General features: G+C 34.5%; 1 protein-coding gene across 1 annotated transcript; it reads right to left on the bottom strand.

The window, feature by feature from the left end:
• Window positions 1-2,092: 2,092 nt before the first annotated feature.
• LOC110303078 (olfactory receptor 6C74) lies at window positions 2,093-3,030 on the bottom strand. Its single transcript, XM_021173986.2, is given in 2 exon segments — window positions 2,093-2,124; window positions 2,127-3,030. Coding segments are annotated over 2 exon segments (936 nt in total).
• Window positions 3,031-9,760: the final 6,730 nt, after the last annotated feature.

Here is a 9,760-nt window from a genome sequence, read left to right as displayed (position 1 = left end):
AGGGCTATACAGAGAAACCCTGTCTCGAAAAACAAAACAAAAACAAAAACAAAAAACAAACAAAAAACCTTATCTCTTTAGTTTATAAGATTCATATCCAGTTGTTTGGACATGGAAAATTATGCTCATTTTGAGATATAGTGGGACAAAATTTTTGAAATAATTTGTTGTCAAAAAAAAAAAAAAAAAAAAAACTCTACTAATCCAAAGTTTACTTTAGGGTCCCCAGCTAATCTCTATGTAAACTTATTCTTAGTCATAGGTAAATATTTATAGAGCAAATATGCATTAGAGCAAACACCCATTATTGTATATTTTGAGATTATAATAAACTGTTGGGAGCTATTAAGACAACTCTATTGTCTTGATCTATGAATTGGGCCTCTCCCCACTGAGAAGAAAAGGGGGTCAAAAGTGGGTCACCGACGCACTGTTCCAAGAAAAACCACAGAATGTTCCAGCCCTAAGTCAGCACCAGATGTCCTGACCACAAGATGTACCCTGATACCACCAAGTTCCTGCTTCCCCATGTAGTTGCCAAAAGAAAAATTTCTGCTACCCCATCCCTCCTGCTGAGAAGTACTTCCTCCTTTGCTTGTGCATTTAAGCCTTGAGCCTTACTGAATACAGAGACACCTTGATGCTACTCAGACTGCTTCCATGTTGTTCTTGCACTTGGTGTCCGACCTTCTCTCCCCCCATTTGGTTCTTAGGAGAAGGTCCCCTCGAGACCCTCGAATAATTGGACCTGCTTGATGGGTCAATAAACATTTTATCATTTCCATATTCTCTTTCCTCTAATTCCTCCCCTCTGCACTTCCTACTGCATCCATGGCCTCTGTTTTTGTTAATTTTTGTCACTTGCATACATGTATAAGCATATACATATATATTCCTAAATACAATCTGCCAGTCTGGATCATGATATTTGTATATATGTTTTCATGGCTCACTATTTGACATTGGATAAAAAATTGATGTGTTATTACTAAGGAAGATCATTTTTCTGCTCTCAGTATTCCTGTAGTTGTAAGTGCAGTGATTAGGCCTGCTGGGTTTTACTTCATCTACTTTAGATTGTTTATCACTACAAAATTGTGTCTCACAGTCATGTCAGATACTATACCCACTAAGTCTCATCAATATGAGTGCATTAGCTTGTTAGGAAATGTTCTTTCTTTGGTCACACTGAAACATAATACAACTGAAAAGAAACAGGCCAACACATTCTGTTTCCCACATCATCAGTCATAACATTTAAAAATATATTTGAGAAAATATATTTGACTACTCAAATTGAGAAGGATTAATTGTATAAACCCTATAATGCTCAATGATAATTGCTACATAATTTTGTTAACAGTAAATAAGAGGCTCATAGGAATTAAAAAGACCATTATTCAATCAGGTAGTTTTTGTATACACAATCTTTTCCATTTTTATCATGAAAAGATTATCCAAAAGCTTTTTGTTTTTATTGAAAAGTGAACATGCCAATACCCATTTTATAAGCTATAAGGATAAAATTCAGACACTTAGAGAAGCCTAGCAAATCATGAGAATACATATTGTCATAATTTTGATCACTGCTTAAGAAAATTGTATTTTACATTCTGTAACAATATGTGATGAGCTAATGCATACACACACACACACACAAAATGGAAAAATCATGGAAATTCTGAAGTCACTTTGTTTTTAATAGAATTTTGGGAGACATAAATATAAAAAGGCATATAAATATCAATTTTTATAATTTAAAGAATACTTTATTATTTATGTAATCAAAGCCACATAAATAAGACCTTACATATTTACCACAGTCTGTCACCTATGTACAATCAGAAAAATAAATTTAATATTTTGAGGCCAATGTGGCTATTAATTTCTGTATAATAATGCCAACTCAATATGCTAAACTATATCTTATTCCAAATAGGATGAGTCAGAATTTGGATATTACTACAGACTCAGAAGCTTTTCAGTCAAGTAAAGGGTTGTGTGATTTTTAAATACATGCAAGGAAGAATTTGCTGATACATTCCACTCTTCCTGCTGGCATTACAAATAAATTTGGAATGCCATTAAGTGGTTATTTCATTGATAAAAGCTCCATCTTTTTGTCATATTCTTAAAAGCATCTTTAACTTGTTTGTTTCTAAGTGTATAAATGAAGGGATTCAACATGGGTGCAACTGAAGTGCTGAGCAGAGCTATCCCTTTATTTAAAGCAACTCTTTCTTTTGCAGATGGCTTCACATACATAAAGATGCAGCTGCCATAAGAAATGGACACCACAACCATGTGGGAAGAACATGTAGAAAAAGCTTTTCTTCTTTGTTGAGAAGATGGGATTCTCAGAATAGTCCTGATGATGTTTGTGTAGGAAAGGCTTACTAATACCAGTGTAACCAAGAGTGTCAAAATGGCAGAGAGAAGCATCATTAATTCTATTATGTGCGTGTCCGTGCAGGAGAGCTGAAGTATAGGAGAAACATCACAGAAGAAATGATCTACAGTGTTGGCTGCACAGAAATCTAGCTGGAGACCCATGAGGAGTGGAGGGAAAATGATCAGAAAACCAGACAACCAAGAAACAAAGACCAACAAGTTGCAAATTCTGCTGCTCATGATGGTCATGTAGTGCAGGGGTTTGCAGATGGCCACATAGCGATCGTAGGACATGGCAGCCAGAAGAAAAAATTCAGTTGCCCCCAAGAGAATAGTGAAAAATAGTTGAGCTGCACATTCATTATATGAAATGGATTTATCCCCTGTGGCCATACTAACAAGGAATTTGGAGATACAGACAGTTGTGAATGAAATTTCTAAAAATGAGAAGTTTCGTAGGAAGAAATACATGGGTGTCTTAAGATGAGAATCCAGCAGAGTGAGTGTGATGATGGTCAGGTTCCCAGTAACACTCAGCATGTATGTGAGAAAGAGAAGGACGAAAACAACCACTTGCAGTTGTAGATCATCTGTTAAGCCAAGAAGAATGAATACTGTCACTGTTGTGTGGTTCCTCATAGCTGAGTTCTGATTGCCTGAAGTAGGGGAAAAATTAGATATGAAGGAGAAAAAAAATCTGATCAAGATAAGTGAAACTCTTTATAAGCACACTAGTATTCACACCTAAATAACCCTCAGCAAGCAGCCTGGTGTCTCACTACCTAAATGCAAGGGTTGGGGGTTGTTGTTTTTGTTCTTTTTCACTTTACTGAAAGTCCATAAACCTAAGTATTACAAATGCACAATATGTTCAACAGGCAAAGTCACTTAAATGTAAAATCAAATATACAAAAATTATCATAATATTTAAATTAGTATTATCTGTATTAAATTTGAATCCTTCCCAATATATATATATCTTCTATTACATTATTTTAATCTGGTGACCAGTTCTTCATTGTTTAACAAAAAGGCTGAATTCATTATAAATTCTTTCTATTTTTAGTGTAAGTTTATTAGCAAACTCTTAAAAGAAACACACGGTGGACTTAACTGTTTTAGCTGAGATAGAGTAGGATCTTAGCAACCTCATGAAGCTTCTGAAAACGCTGAACTTTGTATCCTTATAACCATTTTTACTTCTGCCTTCTGGCTTATCCTGAACTGGAGTTTGCTTAATTTTTTGTGTGATATTCTTGTATTTTTATAATGTTAATGCTATGTTTTACAATTTTCCTGTTAATATTGATTTTGCTGAAAAATTAAAACTGTAAGTAGCTCATTTAACCCTGATTGCTCTCTTTTCTCTGATATACCTTCTAGCAGTTAGGGAGTATATTATCATTTTCTATGTTTGTATTAATTATGTAGCACATTTTTCTGAATATTTACAGTGACACAGAGAAAGGCTGAATAATATAAGATAAAATGTTGGATATATCCAATAGTTTTGTTAGTGTTCTTGCTCTGCTGCTGCCGCCGTCTCACAGTGTGCCTCTGTCCTCTAAGTTAGTCACAGTCCTCCTCAGTGTTCTTTCTCATTTAGAGTCCAAAAATTAAAAATTATGGTAAATTTTTGAGTTTTTAAAAATTTCTTGTTTTTCAAAAATGCTTAGTTATTCATGTTTATCACCTGAAAAAAACCTACCTCAAATGCTTCTAAAAGTTTTAGGTAATATAATAAATCATATCAGAACATTTTTATGTAGCTTAAATACCCTTCCTTCCTTCCTTCCTTCCTTCCTTCCTTCCTTCCTTCCTTCCTTCCTTCCTTCCTTCCTTCCTTCTTCTCTCTCTCTCTCTTTCTCTTTGTTTCTTTCTTTCCTTTTATTGGTTATTTTACTTATTTACATTTCAAATGTTATCCCCCTTCCTGGTTTCCCCTCCCATCCCCTCTACTCCCTGCATCCATGAGGGTGCTTCCCCATCCATCCACCCACTCCTGCCTCACCACCCTAGCATTCCCCTATGCTGGGCATCGAACCTTCACAGGACCAAGGGCCTTCCCTCCCATTGATGCTAGATTTAAATACCATTTCTAGTGTGAAAAAAATTATAGAACTAGGAATGCTATGTAAGTAGATAAGTAAGTTCTCCTAAGCTCACTTGATTACTTTTTAACTTTGAATCTTTTTTTATGAGTCTTCATTTGATCATTTTTAAAATGTGTCTGAATATCTTTTTTCTGAACATATAAACATAATGTTTATGGTATTAGTACACATTAGTGAGACATTATGAACTTTGAAGCCACCAGTATAAAGCTCAAAGACATAGAAAGACTTCATTCTGTGAAAGATCCATTATCTAGTATGGTAACATTCAGAAACAGACCACACTCCACTAGAAGGACACACATCCAGCATAGATAGGCCTTGATATTCAAAAGACACAAAGTTAGATGAAAATGGAAGTAGGGTGGATCAACGAATATATATTACAAATGTAACACTCACCCTTTTATTATGATCTCTTTACATCGGTGCTGCTTATGAAACCACATACTAATGCAGGTGGAGGCTTAAGGAATTAAGAAAGAATTCAGGCAGAAAGGAAGATCAGAATTAGCCCATGCAATACCAGACAAAAGGGATAATAGTTGATGTCCAATGTTAATATCTATATGTTTTGCATAATTTTTTCACTTTAACTTTCTCAAAGAAATATGAGATAATTTTATTCATGTCTAGTGTTTAGCTTGAATTTAAATTTAAACAATAAAGAACTATTATAAACTACTTTACAGCATTAGTATGCTTCTTAATCCCATCACAAAGTATTTTCTAGTTGATAGTAAAATACTAGTAATTATCACATGGTCCTCTGTATCGTGAGATGATTAGGACATTCTTAATGAGATAAGAAATCCACTTAGGAAATGGAAGTGTGTGAAAATTTAAACTTATATTAAATTAATATAACTGCTTGATAAATATGAAAGAAAGCTTTTCAAGTTCAGAATATTCAGAACCACCATGTATAATAGTAGCATATGAACTATAATTATCAGGTGAAAAAATACTCATTTAGAAAGTTTAATTTACCTAATACTATGTGAAGAGTATCTGTTGAAAACACAATTCATAAAAAAATGAACTATCAGGTTTCATAGCACAATTGATTTCTATAGTATAACTTTAAAAATTATTATGCATGTAATATAGAAATCAATTCAAATCTTATGCTATGCTATTTCAATCATTACAACAGAATTTTTTTCTCTTTGCTTTGATAAAATACTTACAAGACTACAATAAAGCTATGTTTTTCCAAACCTTAGTGTCTTCTGTGATAATTATATTTTCAAACATGTTTTATGTCAGTCCTAGAATAGAGGCATTTTCTGAATGTTTCATGTCCAGTGTAGATAGCTTTAGCACATATTCCTGTCTTGGTTTATTATCCAAAACTGCCATAGTACCAGATACACATACTCAGGATGTTTAGCCCAGATACACATACTCAGCATGTTCAGTGCAAAGGTCTTAGCATGACAAAGTCTTATTGACCTTCACTTTGCATAATTTCTTATTGAAGAAGAAATGATGTTCTCCAGTTTCTCTTAAAATTTGGAACATAAACTACTTGGTTATTTATAAAATATATTTTGTTTCAAGTTAGAAAAGAAAGCAACAAAATTATAGACTTCTTTTTCTTTATGAAATACTTCCAGCCAATATGAACAGATATTAGCTTGTTTTGCAGTTTTTAAAATTGCAAGAGCTATAATCCTTTTGTACACTGAATAACTTGTCTCAAGAGGATTAAAAGACTTAGAAATTAACATGAGAAGAAATCAATTCTCTGGAGGCTGTTATGCTAGCATGTTAAATATATTAAAATAATTTTATTGAGTGAAGGAGGTTTTTATTCTTAATCATGTTTGAGTAACTTTATGTTACAATAGATAATAATGAATATAATAGGTAATAATCAATGGTATGGAAATATGAAAAGGCATGATTGAAACTTTAGTTAAGATTCATTGACTAAACAGCTTATATTGTGCTTGCCTAGTTAAAGCTGCTAAAGTACCCCCTTTTGACCTAGGGGATCAAATACGGTATCTAGAAAATCAAGGCATGTCAGCATTGACAATAAAAAAGGAAACTGTAGAAACATTAACATTCAAGCATCAGAATCACAAAGTTTTAGTTGAAAAAAATGAAGCCAGTGCTGAATATTTGAATGCAGACAACAGCCGATATGCTTGCATCTGACTATATGCTACCATTCAAACAGTAGAAAATTACATTAACATAAATTTTAGCATTTCCATTGCTAAATATTTGAACACGATCTGTGGCAAGAGATTATTGTAAATATCACAGGCAACATATAAAACAATTTTATAAAACATAGTACTGAAAAGTATAAAACACAAGTATCCATGCTATTACCCCAGTTGTTCAGCTTGGTCATTTTTCTCAAGCTGAACATCCTCTGTGATTAGTGTTCAAATGAGGGAAGGGAAAACCAATATCCAGAATCTTAAGTTCCTGTTCCTCCAGGTTACTGACCTTTCAAGGCTTACTGCTATCCTTAGTTTCAACAGATGGATTCATTTTGCCAGATTTAATGAACTAGGAAGTTATTTCAAATATTAAGCATGGGAAGTGGAGTTTTCTTTGCTTATTGGATGGCAAGGTGGTTTGCTTAACACAGTTACTCAGAGATTAACCTATTAGTTTTTGTCATCTTTAACACCATTAGTTGGCAGATGAAAGAAAAGATGAATGACTGTATTTGATGAGTTATGTTTCTTCTTTCCAGTCTCTTGCTCTTCTCCACATAGTCAACACTTATTTATTTTTATATGCAATCTCTTTAGTTCCGTTTCTTAATTGCTTTCTTTTTCTCTTACAAAATTCTATACTCTCTCAGAGTAGATTATTGTGTTTATTGTGTTATCCATCTCTAGATTCCCAAGATCTGGAATATCCTATACGCAAATAGAAATTGAATATATGTATAAATTAAGGGCAAAACAGTTTCATTATTATGATATGAACCAGGTAAAATAATCTTGAAATGTTTAACAAGAAGAGGTACAAAAGAAAAGAATTGCCCTCACTAGAAGAGGGTAGTAAAGAGTGGGAGTGAACAGGCACTATAATTGGAGGTGATAGACAATAATAATAAGCTGATGTTTTCAACGTTGAAGAAGGCAGAATTTACTGCAGAGGATAAAACACTCTCAAGGAATAGTAAATCAAAGTGGCCAAAGTCACCATTGTTATATAACTCACTCTCAATAGGTAAAGTGAGCAGTGGCCAAAGATGGCATTGTCCACTGAGCATCAATTTCAGAATGTCATCAATATGTGAAAAAAAATCACAAATCTTCCTTATCTTCAGATGAAATAACCAGGACCTAAACAGATTAGGAGTGTAGTTCAGTTGGAGATCCCTTGCATTGTGAAGCATACTGAATTAGGTTGATACCCAGCACTAAAATATATTTTAGGAAACAACAGAAATTAATAAAATAAATTTATGTAACTCTGAGAACATTCAACAAAACAAGAAAATGAAATATATTTATTAAATTTGTTTTTGACAATTTTATACATGCATATAATATATACTGATTATTCTAATCTCCTTCCCGTATTATCTTCCTCTTATCCATGTCTACCTTTTCTCTTCCCTACAAATCTCTTTCTCAGATTCATGTCTGACTCGTTTTGTGACCAGTATGACTATGGTCTTGGATTCTAGTAGGCTTAGAAATGTATATAACTGAAGACAATGGGATCCAAAAGTCTGTCCATAGATAGTAGTTCAGATGTAAGGGGTAGGAATTCATGATGACCTTCCCCACTGGTGACTAAGTACTTAAAATTAAATATTTTAAATTAATAATAACACTCCAAGCTTCATGTCAGAATGCAAGGTCTGCATTCAAAGCCAACTAATATTTTCTTCAATTTTTTTTAGGTTCATGCTTTTAAATTACAAATAGAGAATATTTGCTACCCAGAAAACTTCTTTTTTTTTTATTCTACCATGTCTTTTTTTTCTTTTTTTTTTTAATTAGGTATTTTCCTCATTTACATTTCCAATCTATCTCAAAAGTCCCCCATACCCTCCCCCCCCCCAAACCCCTACCCACCCACTCCCACGTTTTGGCCCTGGTGGTCCCCTGTACTGGGGCATATAAAGTTTGCAAGTCCAATGGGCCTCTCTTTCCAGTGATGGCCAACTAGGCAATCTTTTGATACATATGCAGCTAGAGTCAAGAGCTCCGGGGTACTGGTTAGTTCATAATGTTGTTCCACCTATAGGGTTGCAGATTCCTTTAGCTCCTTGGGTATTTTCTCTAGCTCCTCCACTGGTGGCCCTGTGATCCATCCAATAGCTGACTGTGAGCATCCCCTTATGTGTTTGCTAGGCCCGAGCGTAGGCTCACTAGAGACAGCTATATCAGGGTCCTATCAGCACAATCTTGCTAGTGTATGCCATGGTGTCAGGGTTTGGAGGCTGATTATGGGATGGATCCCTGGATATGGCAGTCTCTAGATGGTCCATCCTTTTGTCTCAGCTCCAAACTTTGTCTCTGTTACTCCTTCCATGGGTGTTTTGTTCCCAATTCTAAGAAGGGGCAAAGTGTCCACACTTTGGTATTCATTCTTCTTGAGTTTCATGTGTATTACAAATTGTAATTTATATCTTGGGTATTCTAAGTTTCTGGGCTAATATCCACTTATCAGTGAGTACATATCATTTGAGTTCTTTTGTGATTGGGTTACCTCACTCAGGATAATGCCTTCCAGTTCCAATCATTGGCCTAGGAATTTCATAAATTCATTTTTTTTAATAGCTGAGTAGTACTCCATTGTGTAAATGTACCACATTTTTTGTATCCATTCCTCTGTTGAGTCCAGCTTCTGGCTATTATAAATAAGGCTGCTATGAACATAGTGGAGCATGTGTCCTTCTTACCGGTTGGGACATCTTCTGGATATATGCCCAGGAGAAGTATTGCAGGAACTTCCGATAGTACCATGTCCACTTTTCTGAGAAACCACCAGACTGATTTCCAGAATGGTTGTATAAGCTTAAAATCCCACCAACAGTGGAGGAGTATTCCTCTTTCTCCACATCCTCGCCAGCATTTGCTGTCACCTGAATTTTTGATCTTAGCCATCCTGACTGGTATGAGATGGAATCTCAAGGTTGTTTTGATTTGCATTTCCCTGATGATTAAGGATGCTGAACATTTTTTTCAGGTGTTTCTCAGCCATTCCTCAGGTAAGAATTCTTTGTTTAGCTCTGAGCCCCACTTTTTAATGGGGTTATTTGATTT

This window comes from Mus caroli, unplaced genomic scaffold, assembly GCF_978045245.1.
Source record: "Mus caroli unplaced genomic scaffold, Mus_caroli_1 scaffold_9, whole genome shotgun sequence".
In the NCBI taxonomy this organism is placed as follows: Eukaryota; Metazoa; Chordata; class Mammalia; order Rodentia; family Muridae; genus Mus; species Mus caroli.
This window is presented reverse-complemented; position numbering and strand designations above follow the sequence as displayed.